The sequence below is a fragment of the Dermacentor albipictus genome, chromosome 8, assembly GCF_038994185.2.
Source record: "Dermacentor albipictus isolate Rhodes 1998 colony chromosome 8, USDA_Dalb.pri_finalv2, whole genome shotgun sequence".
NCBI classification, from domain to species: Eukaryota; Metazoa; Arthropoda; class Arachnida; order Ixodida; family Ixodidae; genus Dermacentor; species Dermacentor albipictus.
Window position 1 is genome coordinate 107304704 of NC_091828.1, and position 24214 is coordinate 107328917.

Genomic DNA, 24214 nt, shown 5'->3' on the forward strand with positions numbered 1-24214 from the left:
GGTATGACCAAGTTTACTTGGATTAGACCTGAGGTCATGACCATGTCATCAGAAGGTAGTCACCAGCTTGATGCAAAATACATAAATATGATGCAAGGTGCTTCGCTGGTGTGGCCACAGGCAGCAAACCCATTGCTCTACACAATTGGAGAAACACAACGCTGCTTCAATGTTCACGTTAGCCTTCGAACCCAGTACAGATTGCCTCCAACACAATACGCACAAGGCCGTGCCCGGCCACCGAAGCTGTAGAAGAAAAGGAAACTCGCACTGTAAAAAAAGAAGTCACTGTTTCGCTTGACAGGCAAAGCATTGATTGCAATAAGCAAATTATTAGACAGCTGTACGATGTAAGGGCAGTCATTTTATCAGCTGCCTAAACTGCTGTTAGCATTCGCTTACTAAATAAATTAACAAGCACGTTGCCACGCGCGCACAGGGAAACACAAACGTGTCTCACTCGATGATTGCGGACACGCGGTGTCGAAACGCTGCTGTGATGAAGAGTGGCGGCAGTGGCGAGGGAATTGGCCTTGTGCTGCCCCTCACTTCAATGCAAACGAGGCATGCAAGGGTGCCTTTGTGCCTCCTTTTCGCTTCAGCACAAACTAGGCATGCAAGGGCGCCTTTGTGCCTCTTTTTCGCTTCAGCACAAGCTAAGCATGCAACGACTCGGCACACACGAAGCCATCAGCTATAGCCAGTCGCTACCCTTCGAGCCCAGCCCATATTGCCTCCAAGATAACACGCACGTGGCCGTGCTCGGCCGCCGAAGCTGTAGTAGGAGGGGAAATTCGCACTGACTCCCCCCCCCCTCCCCCCTCATCCTAGTGTGCACGTATTTCCCTGCTCCTCTCCCCCTCGCATGCACGAGAGGATGGTGTGCACCTTCCCAGCCTTCTTCCCCTGTGAGCATGAGGAGACACTGCCAAAGCAAGCCAACATACTTCTTGGCGCACCTTCGCAAGCTTTTGCTCGCACCTACAGAATACAGCATGTGGCTGCAATTTCGTTGCACTTAGACTTTATATGGAACATCACAGCAACGCCGACGGTGTCGAAGATGGCAGAAATTCGTCTGGAGTTTTCATATAATTGTCACCGCAATAGAATATCTGGTACCTGGAGTTGGAACAGTCTTTAATAGGTTGTGCTTGTTTCTTTCCATTTTTTTCTCTTGTGACCCAGGTATGGGCTGTTATAGACGTCATCCGAAACAAGAGAGTCCTTCTCAGTCAAGTTCTAGCAAGGCGGAAAGGCATCACAGAAGAAAATCCCATAGGAACGGAATGGGAAACGGGATACGGGGTAAGTCCTTAATGCTTCTTAAAGGCATACTAAAGTGGAAGACTAAATCAATTTAGACTTGGTGTTCTTTCAGGACTATTTTAGGTGATGTTGCTGTAATAGCTTGAGTACTGAAGATGAGAATAAAGAGCAAACTTTCATTTTTTAAAATTTTGCACTGAAACCCAAGTGCCAGTACGTCCAGTGCGATGTTAGAGGTTTCAAAGTACTTTACATATTTGAGATATCGTGCTCAATGTAACTTCTAGAAACTTGTTAAGTGGGCTATGAGTCTGGAACTTTCAGAATACTACAGTGTAGCCCTTATTTAGCTATAAAAATTGAACTATGCCTGAACAGACGTTGAAATTTATGGTGTCACGGCGATCTTATACAGGAACTTCAAGGCAGCGCTGCTGCTTGTCTTTTCATTTTTTTGCATCTTTCGTTGCTTACAAGCCTCTTCCCTCGATAAGAGTGTCTGTTTTGGTACCGTAGAAAGGTAGTTTATCAATACTTCTGAAATTACTTTTCTCTTCAGTGTCGCTTTAATGTATGTTTGACATTCCAGCTCATTAGTTGTTGACTTGTTTATCTTATCAAAGGTTAGCAAAACGTTATGAAAATTTGAGAGCTTGTCTAGTACTGAGGAGTACTAAGTGCATCTCTAGTTGTCAAACATCATAACATGTAGGATGCAAGTTTTCAGTGCGAAGAGAAAGGCTGACGATGAGAGAAAACTGGGACTATTTTTGCGAAGATATTTTTTTTTACCTTCCCATATTTTTTTCTTATGCAGATGAGTTGGCGGCATGTATCCATTCGTGGCTGCACAAGGTACCAGTCTTGAAGTCTGGAATGGTGAAGCATCCTAGAGATATTCGCACGAAGCCGCCTCCCCGTAGTTGTCAGCAGGGATGGTGCAACGTCCACAACGCTGAAGCCAAAGTTGATTGTTGTGAGGGCTGGCAGCCTCTCTGTGCAGCTATTCCTTGTGGACCACGAACTTTTCGCCTGCATTGTTATATGTGTGAGAAATTATGCATGAGATGATCTCATCGCTCATCATGTGCTCACACATTGTTATTCTGGTCATGTTGTTTAGAAGTCATTGATATCTTTCTCGATTGACGTTTTGCCCACAATGCTACATACAAGAGAAACCATAGACGGGTTGATCTCATCCCCCACCACAAACTCGCGCATTGTTACTCTGGTCAAGCTCTTGGGAAGTCGTTGTGTGACCAAAGGTTGACGTCTTTCCCAGTTGTGATTTTTAGGTATGTTCAAATAATCAAACTTTCAAGCCGAATTCAATATTAATATGTTTGAATGATATGCCCTTTGAATATTGCATTGAAGACCATGTACTTTGCTGTTTCTAAATGAAAAACAACATGGAGAAGAAGGTGCTATGCTATAGAAAAAAAAAATAAAAAATAATCTTGTTTATATTTCCTGTAATAGTTGAGCCTCGTTCATACATCAAAAAAGAAGAAAAGTGTGAGGGAAAGCATACTAACAGAGAGGACACACGAGCTGAACTCACTAAAAAATGTGGCAGATTGAACTGTAGTTCACATCTACATAACACGAAGCACTGCACAAATTGTTGGGGCTTGGTGCCAAAAGATTGTGTTTTCCTGGAACGTATCAACTGGAAGAAAAAGATGTGTAAGTTAATTGGCTATATTTTTTTTAACCGGTTGCAAACATTGGCACTGGGAAAGCTTCCAAAACAGGATCGTATCAACGAGGTTCTACTAATATTCATTTGTGCTTGGAAAAGGCTCTGACTAAGCACCTTGCAAAAAAAGTGAAAGTTCATAATAGTTCCTGGTTGGCTTCAAACACTTAAAATGACTGGTGTACCAAAGGTACAGCTCTTCTTTCATGGCCGCCAGACTCCAGTAATCATGTTCGCCCGTACGTTCACTCCTAATAGAAGATTCAAAGAAATTGAACATGAAATTAAGACAAGCATGTTTGATTTGTATTTGAAAGTTTGAATATTCGCACATCCTGGGTAATTTCCTTTGTTCCTATGTGATGTCTCGAGAGCCGATTTTATTTTAGGTCATCAAAATGTATAGCTGTTTATCACCTAGCTATCATACATTCATCGAGCTCTCTGCTGATTGTCCTGCATGCTTTTGTGCGAGTGACTGTAATTTAGATGCATAGAAAAGGAGATGTATTTATATGTTTGTTTGTTCAGGTTGTTCATAGGTTATGAAGGGGGAATATAACGTCTGCTCGTGCAGATTTATTTTTCGGTTAATATATGCGGCTTGTTCACATTATACGTGCTTGTCTTACAGCGTTGCTGTACGGTTTGATGAGGCTTTGCAACATTAAAGGCCAACTGCAACGAAATTGTGGGCAGTGTGGAAAGCTTAGTTTCAGGTAGTCTAGATAATAGCATACCCTTCGTGGAAAATTTTACGCCTACCTAGTATATGAGCGGATGCCTCACGAAAAGGTCTTGGATGTCGATGTTTTTGATGCCGGCGCTGGCAAAAATTGTGCCATTATCTCTAGCCGAAAACGGCACAAACCCCAGAATGTTAAGAACTCCAGTGTAGTTTTGTCACGTAAAACCCCATATTTCTTTTTTTTTTAACTCCAGTGTAGCTCCATGGTCATGACACTCGAGGTCGGGCGACATTTGTGACATACCGAGGCCATGGTCTGGCATTTGTGTCATATCCGCTAACCGCCAGGCGCACATGTAATCTAATTTTAAGTTCTATCTATTCATGACAAAAAATTAGACAAGTATCAGGCCTACTGCCTTGACAAGCTTGTTTCAGTAGTAGGTAGTACAGCTAATTTATAACCAATTTAGCCAAAGTGAAATTGTGTTGCAGTTGGCCTTACGTCATCGTCTGTACGACTGATGTGCCTTTATAATTTGCAGCAGAAGCAGCTCCTGCACTTATGCAGACGTCACAAAGAGTATCTTATTAGTTGCCTGCATAACTAGCACATTGCAGGCTCAACAACACTGTTAAAAAAAATAAACCCAGCCCAAAATGTCTTTGTTCATGTCACTGGTGTTGTGCTTTTTAAAATCAAATTCTTATTGGTTGTATTTTCGTTAAGCTCTTTATCAATATGATGCTCAATGAACATGTTATGGAGAGGTGAGAGTACCAGCATTTGCTGGCCAAATTAATTGCCTGAACTCATTAAACTGCTGGCAGAATCGTGCTTTTAATTACATTGTGCTCACCGTCGTGGGGGTTCGGATGGCAGCTAGCTTTAAGGCATCGTGCACCTACCGTCATATCCAGCACTTCTTTGTTTTTTTTCTGGATACCAGCAATCTTGCGCATTATAATGCATCCACCAATGGCACACCCTTCTGGTTTGGCCTAAAGCTCAAGGAAATTGAGGGATTGTAGATGAACTGTTCGATGCAGAGCTATAATGTACAGTGTGGTTTTGGTGCTTGTGCGATATTGCCGTATTAAGGTGAGATTGGGCATGCTGAACTTATAAGCGCCTTTCTGTCCTAAGCGCTCTTTTATGCCGGACCCAAGCGATGATGCTAGCTCGCTGAAAAGGGACAAATGCAGGCCGAGACGAACAGATTAAAATGATGTTTTGGCCCCCAAACTAGAGCATTGTTCACAGTCGTTTCACATTTTTAAAGACAATGTCATTCTTGGAGAGTTACCCCCCCTTTTCCGTACTGCTTATGTGTCTTTCTAACCTCTTTCATGGGCTGATTCCAGAGATAGGGCCATCTAAGAGCCACTGGGTATGTGAAACTCGGGTCAGTGCATATGTGATGACACTGGGTACGTAATGGCTATGATAATGATGATAACTGATAACAGAAATTTGGAAGGCAATTTAACCTCTAGTTGATGTCGATCAGGCGTCGCTCCAGCCCTGCTCTCACAACAAATTACATGGCCCATACACCTCATTGTCATCCCCTATTCGCTAGGGAAGGCTTTGTCTTTCGTCGACGTTAGATAAAAGTTGAATCGCCTTCCAAAATGTTTATATTAGAAAGGTGCAGCCGCTGAAAAAAAAGAAAAAATCAGAAACTATACACAAGAAGTGGCGATAAAAATAACACACAAGTAAGCCCCTTTTTGTCAAGTAAGCCCCTTTTTGTCTTCGTCTCAATTTGTGTTGTTCAGTGCTAACAGTCGATTCAACGTCTCGTGTTCGTGAAATTTTGGCGCTGACTGTACATAACTGTTTTGTCGATGCCTTTCTCTCACTTGTAAGAAAAAAAAACGAATAAAAAAATGTGCGACAACTGAATGAAGTCTTTGTTTCCAGCCGTTGGCCCTCGACTCTGCATTGGCCTATACACCTTCGTGCTGTTGAGCGCGAGGTCGAAGGTTCGAGACCTTTCAGATTGAGTGTGGTGGCGTTTCGACAAAGCGCCACCGGTCGCGGCAGCCGTCTGCGGTCACGTGGCAGTCTTTTGCGCATCTAGCCAATGAGCACCTCTCGTGGGAACCATCTTCAGGGTAGCGGTGTTAATGCGGTAATTGTATTTCCGAATCGAATCTAATATTTTTTTCTAGGGTATACTTATTTAGTACGTAGACGCACGTACGAAGAACGGTATCTTAATTTCCAAGATTTGGGCCGGGGTCCGGCCTGACGAAGGCCGAAACCCGGCCGGAGCGCAAGTGGAAAGCGAAGCCATCATTTGTTTCTTTCGTATTGCTTTTTCCCCGTACGTGCGACCACATGATGAAGTGCCTGCCTGTCAAATTACTGGATCGAGGAAGACGTTCGCCGTATATATAATCGTGACAATATCGAGTATCGAGCTCTGCTGTTTCCATTCCCTCGTTTATGTTTATATATATATATATATATATATATATATATATATATATATATATATATATATATATATATATATATATATATATATATATATATATATATATTTAAACGAGAAGAAAGGGGGTTAACCGAGGGACCCGATATTTATTAGTCATGTAATGAGAAGCCAACAAACACTGACACCATGTACAACATAGGGGAAACTGGCTAACACTCCCAGGGTTCTACTAGTACACATAAATACCCAAGAAAGTGGATGGGGAAACGCCGCCGCGGTAGCTCAATTGGTAGAGCATCGCACGCGACATGCGAAGGTTGTGGGTTCGGTTCCCACCTGCGGCAAGTTGTTTTTTCATCCACTTTAATTTCCATTAATTTATCATTACTTTATTTCATTTATTAAGCACATGCAATTTCCCCTATGTTGTACTTGGTGTCAGTGTTTGTTGGCTTCTCATTATATGACTATATATATACATATATATATATAAATATATATACATATATATATATATATATATATATATATATATATAGAGAGAGAGAGAGAGAGAGAGAGAGATGATGGCACAATGAAAAGCGTTGTGGTAAATGAAAAAATAGTTTATTGATTACAATTTACTACGACTACTCTTTGTCGGGAAATGCTCAATGCTTCAAATAACAAGTGGCTAATTTCCTACATTCTCCTGATTATATATATATATATATATATATATATATATATATATATATATATATATATATATATATATATATATATATATATATATATATATATATGCCCCAAAGAAACATTCGATAGTCCCGGCATTGCCTTATTCGAAGGATATGCAGTCGGCTTAAACGAGCCACGCTAAAATCGAGCCAGGGTTGTCACCCTTGTGGAAAAGCTCGCAGCATTTGCCTCGCATATAGTCGCGACGCTCGAGTCGAAAGTTGCTCAGATTTCAGATTGGAAATTGCCGAAAAAGCTTCACTGTGACTCCGGTAACGTGGTGTTCAGGCTACACTGCAACGTCGGCGAGCAAGAATACGTTAGACAAACTGAACACGTCGTTTCGCATGCGCTTTCAATAGGCGCAGCTGTACCGGGCCACTCCACTACCGAACCTGCACTGATCAACGGCACCCCTCCGCCTGCCGAAACAGAGTTTTGACCTAATCTCGGTGACGTCTACCGTAGTCCGGCTTTCGCAACAGCCGTGAGCGTGAATAGCGCCAAGGCTGCTTTATTTTTTTTAAAATTACGGACATTAGCAGCCGGCATGAACGAGGACCCTGGAAGACCCTCCTCGCTCAGAGACGTAACATAAGGGGGAAGCTGTTCTAAGGCGAATGAATGTATCGTTTAACCCCACAAATCCCGAACACCATTCCGCATCAAAAGATATCAAAACGACTTCTTCACATTTGTTTGTGGCCACGAAGAATGGTACGAAGAAAACAGCGAAATCATAACGAAGTAAAAATATGAATTACTGGGTCAACTAATTATATTAGTAATCGACTTGGTGATCTGCCGCAGCTAAAAGCTCTCTCCAGCGTATCAAAAAACGCTGGTATGGGTTGTACATGTTGGTCTTTTATGAAACACGCGAACGCGTGACCTGTGCCCTTGATATCCCCGTGATAATTTGAAAGTCCCGCCAGACTTTGAAATCTACCGCCGTCGCGCAGTCTCTCCTCCCTCCTCGCATGTTTACCCCGCGGGAATCTGTTTTCGCGCCCGCTTTTCTGCACGACGATTGGCCTCCCCGCCGTTGCCTTGGAAACGCGCGGCTGTTCTCGTTCTGCTCTGATTTCTTTTGCGTTTTTCATTTTTCGTTGGCGCCAAATTTTCTCCTTGGCTCGGCTGAATCGGTGCAACGGACATCGAACCCTGCGTTTCCTGCGGTGTCGTGCTAACGCAATGCCGTGCTGTAGTGCATGTAACTGCAACAAGAAGCCTGAAGACGGTTACGCAGTTTTTCTGATCCCACAAATGAGCCGTGACGGCTTGCGCAAGAAGCAGTGGCTGCAGAACATTGTTCGAAAGAAGGTAGTTCCGACAAGACAACAGCGTTGTTTGCGAGGTAAGGCGCCTTTCTTATTGCTCGTATCATAGCGTCGCCTAATGCTGGAATTTTTTTTTTTCGTTCTTCCGGTCTGCTTATCAGCGTTTCTTGATGCTATAATCTGTGCGTTGCGTAAAAATGGGGTTATCCTCGGTATGCTGGATATTCTGCTGGGACTCCATCACCTCGCGCGTCGCGTCAACTGTTGTTATTCAGTCGGAAGCGCTGCAGAACTATAGATTCTGCTTTTCGCTGTAAACAATTAAGTTCGAAGATACAGTCTCTCGATCGCATTTTGCGTGATTGTTAGTATCCATTGCCTGTTTTACTGAGGAGTCGAAATAGCGTCTTGTAGGCACGATGTATTGTTACACCGTGCTTGTAGACGCGCTTTCTTTCCTGCTTGCTTCGACGTCTGCGTCAGTCACTTAGTTACAATGAATGCAGGCCCTGAAAAAAAAATATTAATTGCAAGTTATCCGTAGTTCTAATTTACATTAAGAGAAAGAAATGAAGCTGGGCAGGTCATGTAATGCGTAGGTTAGATAACCCGTGGACCATTGGGGTTACAGAACAAGTGCCAAGCTTCTGGGAAGCGCAGTCGAGGACGACGGAAGACTAGGTGGGATTATGGAATTAAAAGAAATTGGCTGACGCTAGCTGGGTTCGGTTGGCGCAGGACAGGGGTAGTTGGAGATCGCAGGCAGAGGCCTTACCTCCGTATTCGGAAACGCGTCTTAACTTGAGGCCCACGCATGGCTTGATTTAAATGACACCTGTCGTGAACGCACCAAAAGAAATGCTATGAGCGTCTTGGGGCGCGTTCGCACCACGTGTCGTATCAAATCAAGCATTAGCTTCAAGTTAAGACACATTTCTGAACACGGGGATTACCACCGTTTTCAGAAATGGATGTTAATTTGAAGCCCACGCTTGAATTTATTTAAACGACGCCTGTCGTGAACGAACCGAAAGAAACGCAATGAGCGTCTTGGGCGCGTTCGCACCAGGCGTCATTTATATCAAGTCAAGCATGAGCATCAAGTTGAGACGCATTTCTGAATACGGGGATTAGTCCTGCTATGGCTTCTAGCCACCATAGTCCTGCATCGTACATAAAATAGCCTGATGATGACGATATTCCTGGTGTTGCGGCTAATATGAGCGCTGGCTATATAGTCCCCATTGTTTATTTTTGTTTTTCTGTTCCCGAATTTGCTTTGAATTAGGCTGCCACGCACGCACGAGTGGGTGGCGATTATTATTTGGTTTTCTCGCTGGTGCAAGCAATGTGCAAGGGGGTGCAATGCGCACTGAAATTGCACAACCGTCCTGTTCAGTTTAGAGACCACATCACGGAAGCTAATTTGACATCGAGAAGATAACACACGGACGGACGATGCACTTACGACGGAATTAATGATAAGAAGGCACGCTGAATATAATACCCGCGGTGCACGTGCGTGCACCAGGCAAGAAAAAAAAAGATACCAAACACAGGGATGTGCCACATGCAATACTAGATCGGATGCATAAAATAAAGCATCTTATCATCTGGCAGAAAAAAAAAAATGTCTGGAGTATAGCACCTTTTACATCAGTATGCCCCATTCGTGTGCCTTTAAAGAGACACCAACCTCTTCATAAGTGTTAGCTTCACCATTCTCGATGCTGTTATTACCATTTTGCAAAATTTTTTCTACACCACTGAGGCGCTCAACGGGCCCAAAATCAGGCACCTCCACCGCATGCTGTCGCCCGTCCGCGGGAGCCAAAGAGAGAAAAAAAAAAAAAGATCACCGAAAGGGGAAGCACCGAATGCGATAGCAAATTAGTAGATAGCTGTACGTAGTAAGGATAGTAGTTTTATCAGCCGTATAAACTTGTGAACATTCACTTACGCGTGACTCAACGAGGACGTAGAAAGAAACAAGACACAAAGACAGCGCTGTCTTTGTATGTCCGTTTCTTTCTACGATCTTGTTCAGTCGCGCTTACACATTCATCATTGATTCAAACCAACTAGTCCGTCAACGTGTTTTAACTAAATTAACCAGAACGGTGTCACGCGCGCACAGGTAAACATGAACATGCATCGCTCGATGACGGCTGAAGATGTCTGCGAAAACGCTGGAGATAGGAATCGCTGCAGCAGCCGCGAGCCAATTGATCTACGTGCATCTCTCGCTTCAACGCGAAGGAAACGCCGAAAGCGCAGCGCATACAAAGCTATACCGGTACTGGGCGCACTCTGCAAACATCGCAGATCGTTTTGAGGATGAGGAGCGCGTGGCCGCGTTCGCAGAACGCTTTCGCGACGCACGAGCGTTGGCAGCGCGTCCCTGCGGCGTCCGCCAAAGGCGGCGAGGAGTCGGGTTCGCTCGGCGTGGCGCAACAGAACGTTGGCGTGGCGGTCGAACGCATGTTACGTCGGCTCCGTCGGAAATCGAAAAGTGTCGCGAAAGTTCGTCCGGCATCCGCCCGAAAGTGGTCCGAGCGTCTTCGCGAAGTCGTCGGGAACCTCTGGATACGCTGTTCGTCAAGGTGGGCCTTTTTTTCGCCAAGTTACCACTGATTGAACTCGCGCCCTGCCCCGGCCCAACTAAGCCTAACGCCGGCCAGACGAACGCCGCGGTTCCCCAGCCATTGGCGGTGGCCGCGAAGGCAGGCTACCACCCCAGCACGATGCAGTGGATTGAACTCGGGACCGCGGAAGCACAGCAGGACTCTATACCCGGAGAATATGAATATCTTGAGATCACGGTTCGCCCAATGCTAGAGAAGCTCGCTGGGACGAGGCTCGGCGGCCGCGCGTCCCAGCAACGAACTCGCAAACCAGAACTGGCTCCCGCAGCCGGTGCCGCCTTGGACTTCCCGAGGCAAGGAGGGCAGCTGGCGCCGTGGAAGCCGACAAAAAACACCTCGGATCCGGCCGGACGAGTTGGTTGATTGTGCTCGAGCCAAGAATTACCCATGGATCTCCACGCTGCGTTCGGCCCAGGCGAGATCGGTACCGCAGTGCGAGGCCTCACGGGCAGTACCGCGATCGCCGCGGTGTCTCCGTGTGGCCGGTATGGGATCGGAATATCGTTGTCGTGGGTGTGAAGACAGAAACCTTGGCTTCGAAGCTCATCGGGGGACGTCACGCTGGCGGTCGGGGACCGGCAAATACCGTTTTGCGGACATTTAAAACCTGCTGGAGAAACCTGCAAAGGCGCAGTCAACGTTCCAGCCAATGAAACTTCGGAATCCCTTCGGCACAAGGAGGAGTGGATTGACGGCGAAATCCTGTACGTGCGTAAGCTAGGAACATCTGACGTCGCCGTGGTGACTTTCAGTGGACGTGGCGTTCCAAGAGTCATTCACTACTGTTGAGAAAACGTGCCAGTGCGTTACTATAAGAAGACGGTTCCGGCATGCTACCGGTGTGGTGCGGTGGGCCACAGACCAGATGCATTCCCCAACCCGGACAATCAGCGGTGCATTCACTGCGGTGCGACGGTGGGCATCACCCCGGACGGCCCGGCGGAGCACAGCTGCCGACCCAAATGCCTCATTCGCGGCGAAAACCACGTGACCGGCTCTGCGGAGTGTGTGGGACAATTCAGGAAGGCGTGGAAGCCCGCTCCACCCCAGCTGATACACGGTCAACCGGGACATCACAAACAAGGAGGACCCCCAACGCCTCTCAAGACTGGCGTCAAGAAACCACGGGGTCCCAAGCAGAGCAAAAGTGGACAGCCCAAACCGAGCAACGTACAGGCCGGGCCGACGTCGAAGCCGCCTGCCTTCCAGGCCGTGGATTTCCCCCCACTGGTCAGCCCGCAGCAAAAAGGTGAGCAGTTCGTCAGGGGTCGCCTCCCAGTCTCCCACTGCCACCTCCCCCACCCCATACGGAACCTCATGGTGACGGGGACGACAAAAATGCGCCATGGAGTGTCGATATTGCCATCGCAATAAACTAAAACGACTTCCTCTCCCCCCCCCCCCCCTCTACAGCACGGATGTGCAAGGGGCGTGGCCTGTGGCGCAGCGTCTTCTAGCATACCGCGCTCGTTAATTAGCGAGCGCACTGGAAACGTGGAAGTGACAACTTGTGCCCGGTATTGCTGAGTACAACTGAGCATTGCTGCTTGAAGAATAACCTCTAAATTGTAATTAAACGCGAATACACGCATGTCGAAATTACTGTTTATATCGTAAAATGGTACATTTTATTTAATCATTCTTTAATCGTTTTTTTAGACGCCGTAGTGGCGCTGTTCAGCGCAAGACGCTATCCGCAAACGCAAAGCCCTATTCTAAAACTCGTCACTCCTGCGTGCCCCAACGCTAACACCTGCAAAGCTCTTTGGGGCCCCTATTCTAAAACTCTTGTTGTTGTTAGGTCAGCATCATCATCATCATAAGCCTGGTTACGCCCAATGCAGGGCAAAGGCCTCTCCCATACTTCAACTACCCCGGTCATGTACTAATTGTGGCCATGCCGTCCCTGCAAACTTCTTAATCTCATCCGCCCACCTAACTTTCTGCCGCCCTCTGCTACGCTTCCCTTCCCTTGGAATCCAGTCCGTAAGCCTTAATGACCATCGGTTATCTTCCCTCCTCATTACATGTCCGGCCCATGCCCATTTCTTTTTCTTGATTTCAACTAAGATGTCATTAACTCGCGTTTGTTCCCTCACCCAATCTGCTCTTTTCTTATCCCTTAACGTTACACCTATCATTCTTCTTTCCATAGCTCGTTGCATCGTCCTCGATTTGAGTAGGACCCTTTTCGTAAGCCTCCAGGTTTCTGCTCCGTAGGTGAGTACTGGTAAGACACAGCTGTTATGCGCTTTTCTCTTGAGGGATAATGGCAACCTGCTGTTCATTATCTGAGAATGCCTGCCAAACGCACCCCAGCCCATTCTTATTCTTCTGATTATTTCAGTCTCATGATCCGGATCCGCCGTCACTACCTGCCCTAAGTAGATGTACTCCCTAACGACTTCTAGTGCCTCGCTGTTAGGTGCTCCCAGCGTATTTGCTACAACACGTGGCTCTGACCTTGCCGCGTTGCGTAAGCAAGCCACCTGAATCGGAAAAGATTTAGGAGAGTGATGCACTGAGGTCGTACTTTGACGGTTGTAATTAAGCCTAACCAATTGATTAGGCTTAATTATACGTATGACGGCGAAGCTAGGTTGTTTTGAGGTAATCGATTGATTAATAATTATGCTGAATGAACCATATGGTTTAGGTGTTTGCTAGTCAGTTGATCAGTTAATAGATTCATAATTAGGTCGAATAATCTGAAGAACCCTTCATGCATCATGATTATGTTACATCGATTTAATCGTAATTTATTTTGATTACCCCATGTACATTAATGTAAACCAATATTAATTTGCCTTAATTTAACATTGCGCTTCAGTAACTTCATCGTAATTAATCTTGGTCTTTTATTAACCGTAATTCTCAATACTTCTTCCTTACTTTAGCACTGAAGACGTATGTCAGTACTTATACTATATATTGAAGTACTTGCAGTACTTTAATATATAGTCATTATATAAACCTCAGTAGTCTTACGTAGACATAAGGCATTCTCATATGACCCCACGTATACCTACGGAGGGCATCGTGTCACGCGTTGCAGATGGACGGACGGACGGACAGACGTCAGAGATTACCGAGGGAAGCATTTGCATGCGCAAGCCCTAGAATGCTTGCGCATGCAAATACGCTCGGAGCGCTTAATAGAGACTTTTAGCTTGTACGCTATTCCGGTAAACGGGAGCGGTTTGGGCGGATTACCGGATGGTCGGGGCGTAAACGTGAGCGGTGAAGCCGCCTGGTGTTGTAGAGCTCAACCAGACAAACGCAGAGCTAAAACTGCAGTAACTCACCATATCCTGCTTCGCCACCCGTGCAAATTTTTGGCAGTGGCGTAATTGTGAACACGATTACGCCACTGTCGAAAATTTACGCCAGCAGCTAAGCAGAATATAGTAATTAGCTCTGTGTTTGTGTGGTTGAGCTTTGCGCCACCAGCTGGCGCCACCAATCTGGCCGCTCAGGTTGGCGCCTCCGCTAAACCGGAAAACCGCCCGCGCTTGCCCGAATACCGGACACGCTAAAAGTCTCTATTAACTACCCGGCGTATGTTGGCACTTCCTGTGCGCTCGCGTACCGAGCGCGTTTTGATAGAAGCAGACGCTGCAGTCTCGGAAGAGAACAGCAATTTACGATAGATAGCGATGCAGTGGAAGTGGTAAGGGAATACATCTACTTAGGGCAGGTAGTGACCGCGGATCCGGTTCATGAGACTGAAATAATCAGGAGAATAAGAATGGGCTCGGGTGCGTTTGGCAGGCATTCTCAGGTTATGAACAGCAGTTTGCCATTATCCCTCAAGAGACAAGTGTATAACAACTGTCTTACCAGTACTCACGTACGGGGCAGAAACCCGGAGGCTTACGAAAAGGGTTCTGCTGAAATTGAGGACGATGCAACGAGCTATGGAAAGAAGAATGATGGGTGTAACGTTAAGGAATAAGAAAAGAGCAGATTGGGTGAGGGGACAAACGCGAGTTAATAAGATCTTAGTTGAAATCAAGAAAAAGGCATGGGCAGGACATGTAATGAGGAGGGAAGATAACCGATGGTCATTAAGAGTTACGGAATGGATTCCAAGGGAAGGGAAGCGTAGCAGAGGGCGGCAGAAAGCTAGGTGGGTGGATGAGACTACGAAGTTTGCAGGGACAACATGGCCACATGACCGGGGTAGTTGGGAGAAGTATAGGAGACGCCTTTTCCCAGTAGTGGGCGTAACCAGGCTGATGATGATGATGAGACGCTGCATTTCCCGCCCCTCGCGCGACAGTCTGCTGTGGAGGGAGTCCGGGTAAATCCAGCAGGCGCTTGCCTATCGATCCGTGGCCTCCGTGATTGGCTCCGACAGTGCGCACTGCCGGAGGTGATCGTGGAGGCCACAATTGGTTATGCCTAGTTATCGTGGCCATCAATAGACCGTTTTTGCGTAGGCGCCGCCATATTGTGAACGCCGTGGCGCCGCCTATGAGCAGCGCGCCATACTGGCTTGGGTGAAAGCGGTCTTTTGCATGGCAGGTGCATTGCTTGCTTTGCATTGCTTGCATTGGTGCATTGCTTGCATGCTTTTGCATTGCATGGCAGGTTTTGGCGTTTGTTTTCGCGGTCGTGTGGTCTGTTGAGTATGACGTGCGTCTTCTACGTGGTAAACGGTTCTGTGAGACGTGCTGAAGTGGTTTAAGGCGCCATGGCCGGAATTTCTGCTGGCGTTTAGGTGGACGGAACACGCAGCGCGATGTGTGCGCGCATATTTGAGCCTACAATCAGCCTCGTAGATCAATTGTGTATTTCTGAATGTTCCAATCACTAATGTGACCTTATTGCAGTATTACGCTTTATTTCTAACCTGCGGTTTAGCAGGCATGAAACGTACGCGACGATCGTTCTGCTACGACAGGAGCTGTACTGTTATACTTTGACAAGCGTCCAAACTGTTCGCTGCAGGTTATATTGCGTGACTACTTGGTTGGATGGATGAGGTTTCCACCCACGAATAAAATAGTTTTGGCTAGTAATAGCAGCTTATCTTACAGTCTGAATTAAGATTGTCCAGCAAAGCGATCGTTTATGAACTGCGTGAGCGTCCTAAGCAGTAGTAGGTGCTGGATTACAGATATCTTTGTTCTATACAGCGCATGGTCCAAGCATATGGCATCAGCGGTGTCAGGGGCTCAATCCCATCGCACGAGATCCGTTGCCAAGATTGGAGTCCGGCATTAATTCGAAGGTAGCTGGCCCATGCCGTCGTCCAACTTATCCACGCTGAAGACGTTGATGAAGGTAAGAACTGCTTCTAATCGAGAACGAGGAATATGGGTTTATTAACAGTATTTAAATCAGTCTAACATGACTGCTTGAGAAAAAGAGTGTCAGTCCAACATGACTGCACGAGAGAAGTGTATCAGTCTAACATGACTGCTCAAGAGAAGTGTGTCCAGCATTCGCACAACAACAGTTTTTATAGACTCGGTCCGCCGGCCATGCGAGGCGGCGACTGTTCGTTTACTCATCGCCAACTTGCCGCCGCCCCGCAGAACAGTTTACGTACGCAAAGGCACACACATTCCGATGCCCGACGCCGGCGTTGGAGGGGTGCCGTTCCGGGAAGTATCGGCGCCAATGGTGGGTAGCTCGTTGTCTTGCGTCTGGTCGAGGCATGGAAACCACCAAAAAACGGCTTTCCCGCGGTAGCTTGTTCATGCGTATCAGATCAGGTCCGCGCTGGAGAGCTCCGGAACCATTGTTCGCCCACCGAACTCGTTCCGTCACAATGACGATGGGGCTGGTGGATGGAGGCGCATTTCATCACAAAGGCTGCTTCTTCGAACGCCTCCTAGCTGCAGCGACGGAGAGTGGGGGATGCGCGTCTTGTCCCCCAGTCGTAACTGGGTGGCGATCTTGCCTTGCAGCTCGCCATTCTTAACAGCGCCTCCATGGCCCGAAAAATCTCGACTGTCTAGCGCTGACAACCGCTAGGCAGGAAGAGAACGGCTGGTGGTCATGGGGGGGATTGATGTCTTGGCTCGCAGCGACCACTTGTGTATTGATGTCACCGCCCCAAAACATCCAACACGGACAGGCAACTGCAAAATGAACCCCACAACACGGCTCTGCGCCGAAATGACGCGCATTGGCTCTCACTTTAGACTCGCTAGGCTTCAAAAAAAAAACAACAACAACATAAGTGCAGAAACAAAAAAATGCTGCATTTCGCTATGCCAATTTCTGAAGCAAATTTAGGCGGGACCCTCAAACGCAGAACTCAAATTAGCCTGTTCAAACCATCCGCATTGCTATGCAACTTTCCCTTCTTATATCTAACGGAGAAGTTGTACTCTTGGAGAGTGAGCCTCCATCGGAGCAAGCGGCCATTTTTGTGTGACATTTGATTGAGCCACGTCAGAGGACAGTGGTCGGTCTCGAAGATGAACTTCGCTCCGTACAAGTAACACGACAACTTCTGGGCGGCCCAAACCAAACAAGCGCATTCCTTCTCTGAAGCGCTGTAGGCTTCCTCTCTTACATTTAGTTTACGGCTGGCATAGAGGATAGGATGCTCCTCGTTATCGTCGCCGACCTGACTAAGTACCACGCTCATACCTCTGTCGCTTGCGTCGCATTGAACTATGAATTCCTTTGTGTAGTCTGGCGCGCGAAGCACAGGACGAGAAACCAATAGCATTTTCAAACTTTGGAAAGCGTTCTCTTTGTCCTTATCCCAGTGTACGTTACTCGGTGCTCCCTTTCGGAGGGCGTCTGTTAATGGACTTGCCAATTGCGAGTAATTCGGAATGTACCGTTGATAGTACCCCACAAGTCCCAAAAATGAACGAAGGTCCGTTTTCGTGCGCGGCTGAAAAAATTCTCTAGTCGTCGCTATTTTCAGCTCAGCCGGCCGTCTCATGCCCTGACCGACAACATGGCCCAGATAAGTAACCTGCGAACAACCAAACCTACACTTTTCCGCTTTCATCGTTAAGCCGGCTTCCCTCAACCGTGAGAACACCTGTTTGAGGTGCGATACGTGTTGTTCCCAGCTGTCCGAAAAAATGGCCACATCATCAAGATAAGGCAAGGCGAACTCCTGCAAGTCTTTTAGGACAATATCCATTAATTTTGAGAAGCTAAACGGCGCGTTCTTCAACCCGAAGCTGAGTGCGAGAGGGCGAAAAGTGCCTACAGGCGAGATGAATGCGGCATAGCGGCTGGCACTTTCTGAAAGGGGAACTTGCCAGTACCCCGCACGAGATCTATAGTTGAAATGTATTTAGCAGCGCCAACTCTTTCAATTCGTTCCTCAATGTTGGGTATCGGGTACAGCTGATCCCTAGTGATGGCATTTAACTTCCTGTAGTCAACACACGGACGAGGGTCCTTGTTAGGGGTTTCTACGAGTATTAGCGGTGACGTGTAGTCACTCTCAGCGGGCTCAATAACTCCCAACTCTAGCATGCGCTGTATCTCTGCCTCCATAATCTATCTCTGTCTTGGAGACGCCCTGTAAGATTTTGATCTTACTGGTTCGGTTGATGTCAGCTCAATTTCTTGCGTTATCAGTTCGGTTCTACCCGGCCGATCGCTGAATCTGTCGAGATATTCCCCTAACACCCCTTTTAGCTCATCTAGCTGCTCGGGTCTTAGAGCGTGCGAGCTTACCGAGTGTTCTACTACTTCTAGGCCGATTTCAGAGTTGGAGGTCGCCCTATACTCCTTAAGCTTGGTACTAGTGCCATCCGGCTCTTTGACGGTATAGTTAACGACTCCGCTCCGCTCTACATACGGCTTCATCAAATTACAGTGATATATCTTCACTTCCTTCCTGCGACCGGGCATTCTCAAAGCATAGTTAGTATCTGAAAGTTTGTGCAACACTTTAACGAGCCCGTCCCAGTGAACTTCAAGCTTGTTCTTTCTTGAAGGTTTGAGGATCATTACCTGGCCTCCGGCTTTAAACGTGCGAAGCCTCGCATTCTTGTCGTAATAGACTGGCGTTCTTTTGAGCTATTGCCATGTTCTTTCCGACTAGTTCTTGGGTTGCGCTTAGCCGTTCCAGTAAATTTAGCACGTATTCAACCACGGTTGGACTCTCCCCTCTTTCCTCCCACATCTCTCTTAACATTCTCAGTGGAGAACGGAGTATCCTCCCATACACTAGTTCTGCTGGTGATTACCCTGTCGCTTCATGTGGAACCGTTCGCAAAGCAAACAAAGTTGCCGGCAGACAGTTCTCCCAGTCCTCCTTGTGCTCGTAACAGAGCGCACGCAAAATGGCAGATAACGCAATTCTAGTTTGTCAGCTGGTCTACTCAAATAAGCAGACATTACAAGCGCAAAAAAAATTGTTGCATAACCGACTAATTAACAACAATTTACTAATGAAATGTTAACTAATTACCTTATGGTCCATATTGCAATTTACAGCCATAGAGTTCACAAGGCAGATCCACTAGGAACTAATTCTCAGGATGACATTAGTTTTAAGATATTAATTCGCAAACTTTGCAGGGAAATGAATTGGTGTTACAGCGACTTTCTTCACAAAAAGTCGTTTTATGCATTGAAGCACAAAAGTAATTGGAACGTCAATGTATTTCTGTAACGTCATCATCAAATAATTTGTTTGCACCCGAATGTGTAGTGTAGGTACTGAAAGATCACTAACCCTGATGATTCGTATAAGCTGCAATGCGTCTACAATGTGTCGCCCTTGTGTAACAAATAGCTTATGAAACTTAACGCTAGCAAGTGTAAATCAATGCACATATCATGTGTGGTAAGCATTGGCAATCAGTGTAGATATTGTGCCAAATGACACTTTGCTAGCATCAGTTAACGCTCACAAATACCTTGACCTTCACGTAGCTAATGATCTGTCATGGGATATGCATGCTAATGCTAATAGCATGTTAGGATGTCTTTATCATAATTTTTCTGATGTATAATTTTTCTACTGTTCCGACGTCTATAAAACTAACACTCTACAAAACCCTAGTTCGCTCAAAACTAGCATACGCATCTTGCATACAAACTCATGCGTACATTCAGTGGCGTTAAGAATGAGCAAAAAGAAACTTGGGTAGCCTATGAATACCGCCACGTGTGCATTCAGTGGCATCCACGAGGAAGGAAGGACGCAGCGAGTTAAGTGTAGGGGTGATGGTCCACATGTTAGCATAGAGCATACGAGGGATTGCAGCTGCCTGCGGAGTGTTCCTTTTGTTCTTTAAGTTGCCGCAACTTCTGTGAGATCATGAAGAGGGTCAATATATCCCCGCCTGGTTATATGCACCCGTATGGTAACCTCCACTGACATCCAATTCCTGCGAACTCCATTTAATTGCATTCTTCGCACACATGGTGTCTTTTGTGTTTGCCTGCAAACTGATTTTTATACAAAATTCATGCGTGTATGAAAAAAAAATTAACGATAAATGACAAATTACACAACAAATTCCATGACATAAACATTAGAGAAGGGTGACGAGAATCTCTAATATATGATGCAGAAATCGAGATGAAATCAGCGCAACTAATCTTTTTTGATGTGAATAGCTTTATTTGGTCCTTTTGCCCGTATTTCCAATGGTCGGCGGTCAAATTTTCACTGCCGCCAAAAGGCACTAATGCTAGGCTGTGTACTCTCACACAACAGAGTTGTGGTGCTGAACACAAACTAACACAGCTATGTGAGGCGAGCACTACACGGCTACAGCTCGGGGCACCTGAACGTTTTCATACTTTGGTGGAGTACTAATCAACGACTGCCCTCATCACCTTCTAATTAAAGCAAATTCGCTACAAGCACTCGGCTATTCAGCGCCATTGACAGCCATCATCCTGTACGCCACACACCTATTTCATTCTCTTCAATTCTTATATTTCGAAAGATTCAAAGAGAAAGTATGCATACAAGAAGCTATAAAAACAAAAATGTCCACATTCACTTACGGCAGAACCAAAGGAAGCCACAACCACGCCAACCTGCGCACACAGCTGCCATGCACTCTTTCAGTGCGCCGATCATCTCAAGCACACCCCAGACGAGTGTATGGGCCTTTAGTGTGGTATCCATCCTGTCCAGGAAAGCCTTAGGTAAATTGTGTCAATGCATCATTATTTCATTATAAAATATCAATTTAATGTTCATTAATAGCCGGTATGCCTGCATGCATGCATATGCACGTATATATATATATATATATATATATATATATATATATATATATATATATATATATATATATATATATATATATATATATATATATATATATATATATAGACACCCACGCACACAGGGTGTCCCAACTGTCACGCACCAAGATTTAAAGATAACCAAACGCCGGGTAGCTGGACAGAACCAAAGGCAGTGTTATCTGCCATCGCTTGGAGGTAGTACTCATATTATTTTTGCACTTTACTTAATTACACCAGTCTTATTTATAAACTTCTCAAATATTATACTTAGATGAAAAGTGTCAATGGCAGAGCAACATAGAAACTCCCAATACAGCTTTCAGTTGCTCAGCACATCCTACATAAAAGTGTTTTTACGAGTGTAAAAGAAGCCCCCGAATACAAACAAAATTTACACATGACTGGCCGCTCCAGGCACTTTGTGTGTACATGCGGGCAACGTTTACTGGCATGTCGAGCGCCTGTTGCGCAAGCCTCTACCTCCAGTTTGAGAATTAGCGCAGCTGCAAGTGCATAATCACAAACTGCAAGACGAATAAAAGAAGACATGCTTTTTTAACATGCTCCATGGTATTACGATGATCAATCGTTCTCACATCATAATACATTTTCTTCACACATGTGCCATAATCAGTCACAAAATTATACACGCAAGCTTATTGTGAAAATACACACATTCCTTTGTGCTTTCTTGTAACATTTTAGTTGTAGATCCATAATGGCTTCCATGGCGATGCTCTGTTCAATCAAATAACCCATCAGTAACAAAGCATGTGCTTCTGTGAAAGAGTCGGCGTCCATGTATGGCATCAATGCGATGCATAGCTCCGCTTTGACGTAGTAGGGTCATCTAAACTTCTCGTGAACGCTCCCCTTCGTTCTGGTCGTACTGCATTTTTCTTGGTACCGAGGCTTCTTTGCAATGCTTTCAGGCACACAAATTTTATTAGTGAACTGATGCACATCAGAGCCGCCCACGTCATCTTTTCACCGTGGAATGCCAAACAGCTCGAGACTGTCGGTGCCATCGCTCTCATCTGGAAATGAGAACCAAGGCAAATGTAAAACGCAAAGGAATAAAGGCCCTTATTGAATATAAAATCGTGCAAAATATATGTGTAACGCACTAGCTTAATGCAGCAGGTGGGACCAACATGCAAAAGAAAGGCAGTGCAGAAAAAATACACGTTCATAACCATAGAGCTATTTATTGCGTAATTTACAGAGGTAACAAAGAAAATATTGAATGGGGTCCATCGTAATTAGTCAATTACCTATTGTAGGTAATGCCACTTTTAAATATTGGAATTAAAATTGTTATACCCAAACGCACTTTCTTGCTCACTTGTGTTCTGCACCACGTGGGAGCGGCATACGTACACGCCCCACGCACGCACGGAGCAACGGCTCGGTGTGGTGCACAGGCGCAGTGCCGCACGCCAGTTCTGGTCCGTGTGGATGGCACTGACTTGCGTGCGGCACAAACATATTATAACAAACATATTAGTTGTGCTAATATGTTTATTATACAATAGCATTTTGCTTATACTTGTGTTGAAATTCGTAACAGCTTTATTTGTGGTCAACCCAGCAACTCCTGTTTTGGCATATATGCTAACAGTATCGACAAATAAATTTTAAAAATAAGAAAAAGGAGTGGCGACTGTGCCGGTAGCCAGCATTATGCCGTCCCAGATAATGTGCCAGCACTGACGGCCGGTTGGCTGTCGCGACTGCGGGACCACGGCCACACTTTATTTATTCCTTAGAGTTTATAAGTCTTCATAATTAAAAGTAATTGCTTTTAAAACCAGCAATTGTGTACTGTCAGGCGTGTACGTACGCCGTTGTGGATTGGATGCGATTCTTGTGGCTTGCGTAGCTGATCGAGTTCGCGAAAATGTAGTGCATATATCCTAGAATTCTTCTGAATCATAAAAGGATACTAAGTTAGGTAGATTGTTGTTCCAAACTGTATTAGGAAAATTAGAGTCACCAAATAAGAAAGGAGGTTAAGAAAACTTTGTCATAATAGAAGCGAGTTACATCATGCCATGTAGAGTGTCCGTCGTGCACGCCTCTGCCTCCACTTTGAAAACTAGCCCAGTTGCAAGTGCATAATCGTAAAATACACAAAGAATAAGAAAAGCATGCTTGTTAACTTAACATGCTTCATGATATTACGATTGCCAATCGTTTTGGTCCGCATGGCAATATTTTTTCCTCACACATATGCCCTAATCTATCAGAAAATTATGCACAGAAGCGTATAATGAAAACACGCACCGTGGGACCAGTGTAGCTCTGCAGCATCAGCTTGTGCTGCTGGTGTTGGGCGTAGCACGATAATATTAGGTAATCGAGTAATAATGCGGCATGCGCTGGCAGGCTCTCCTCCGCGTTGAAGTAAGGCAGCCCTGCCAGGCATAAGTCCGCAAGAAATGAAAACCTCAAGTAAAAGCATTCGGATAGATAGTCTGGCCTCATGTTGACTTCTACTTCTCTGGATTGCTCGACCAGTACATTGCAGAGACGATGGATGTTGAACGCCTTGATAACAGTTGCGATGATCAGGACCACGGTCCAGCAGTCCCAGCCGCGCCCCCAGCTTAAGCAGGTCGAGATAGTGGGGATAGGTCCCGTAACCTGGGAACGAGAACCAAGGAAAACGTAAATAGCAAAGGAATTAAGACACTTAATAAGTACAAAACCGTCGCAAAATATTGGTGTAAAGAACTAGTTTAATGCGGCAGGTGTGAACAATGCGCCAAAAAGTAAGGCAGTGCAGAAAAAGAACACCATCACCATCGAGCTATTATCACGTAATATACAAAGTTAAGGTAATAATTAAAATATTGTATCCCTCTGCAAATCCCTCTGCAGTGGCATATTCATAACCTTCGAAAATGTCAGTGCACCAGTACGTCCTTTCCCCAACTGGCGCATTGCGTAGACAAGCGGAACGTTGTTTTCAGCTGCACTTGCTGCCTTTTTATTTGATGCGGAAAACAAATGTTAGTGGGCACATGCACTACATACCACCGTGTATACAAAACATACCCCTTGGCGTGAACGCTCCTCAAGCTTCAGTGAAATGTTTTTGCATTCCGAGAATGCCAGCGATGCCAAAACTGGGGAAAGAGTTTTGGCATCTATAATCCTGTGCCCTGTAACACAACACCTTCCGGTGACACTTCACAGTCTTCCTGCAACTGGCCCAGTTTCATTTCACTTGCGGAAACAGCCATATTCAC

General features: G+C 45.7%; 2 protein-coding genes across 2 annotated transcripts in view; both read left to right on the forward strand.

Moving 5' to 3' along the window:
• The window catches only part of Pex23 (peroxin 23), a 68216-nt gene extending 62645 nt beyond the window's left edge, over positions 1–5571 (forward strand). Inside the window, exons 22-23 of the mRNA XM_070523966.1 lie at positions 1189–1308; positions 2087–5571. Coding sequence (XP_070380067.1) covers positions 1189–1308; positions 2087–2137 — 171 coding nt within the window. The 3' untranslated portion in view covers positions 2138–5571. The remainder of the gene's footprint in view (positions 1–1188; positions 1309–2086) is intronic.
• A 2410-nt stretch (positions 5572–7981) lies between these two features.
• mwh (multiple wing hairs) overlaps positions 7982–24214 on the forward strand; it is a 349065-nt gene continuing 332832 nt past the window's right edge. The window contains exon 1 of the mRNA XM_070523973.1: positions 7982–8186. Coding sequence (XP_070380074.1) covers positions 8024–8186 — 163 coding nt within the window. The 5' untranslated portion in view covers positions 7982–8023. The remainder of the gene's footprint in view (positions 8187–24214) is intronic.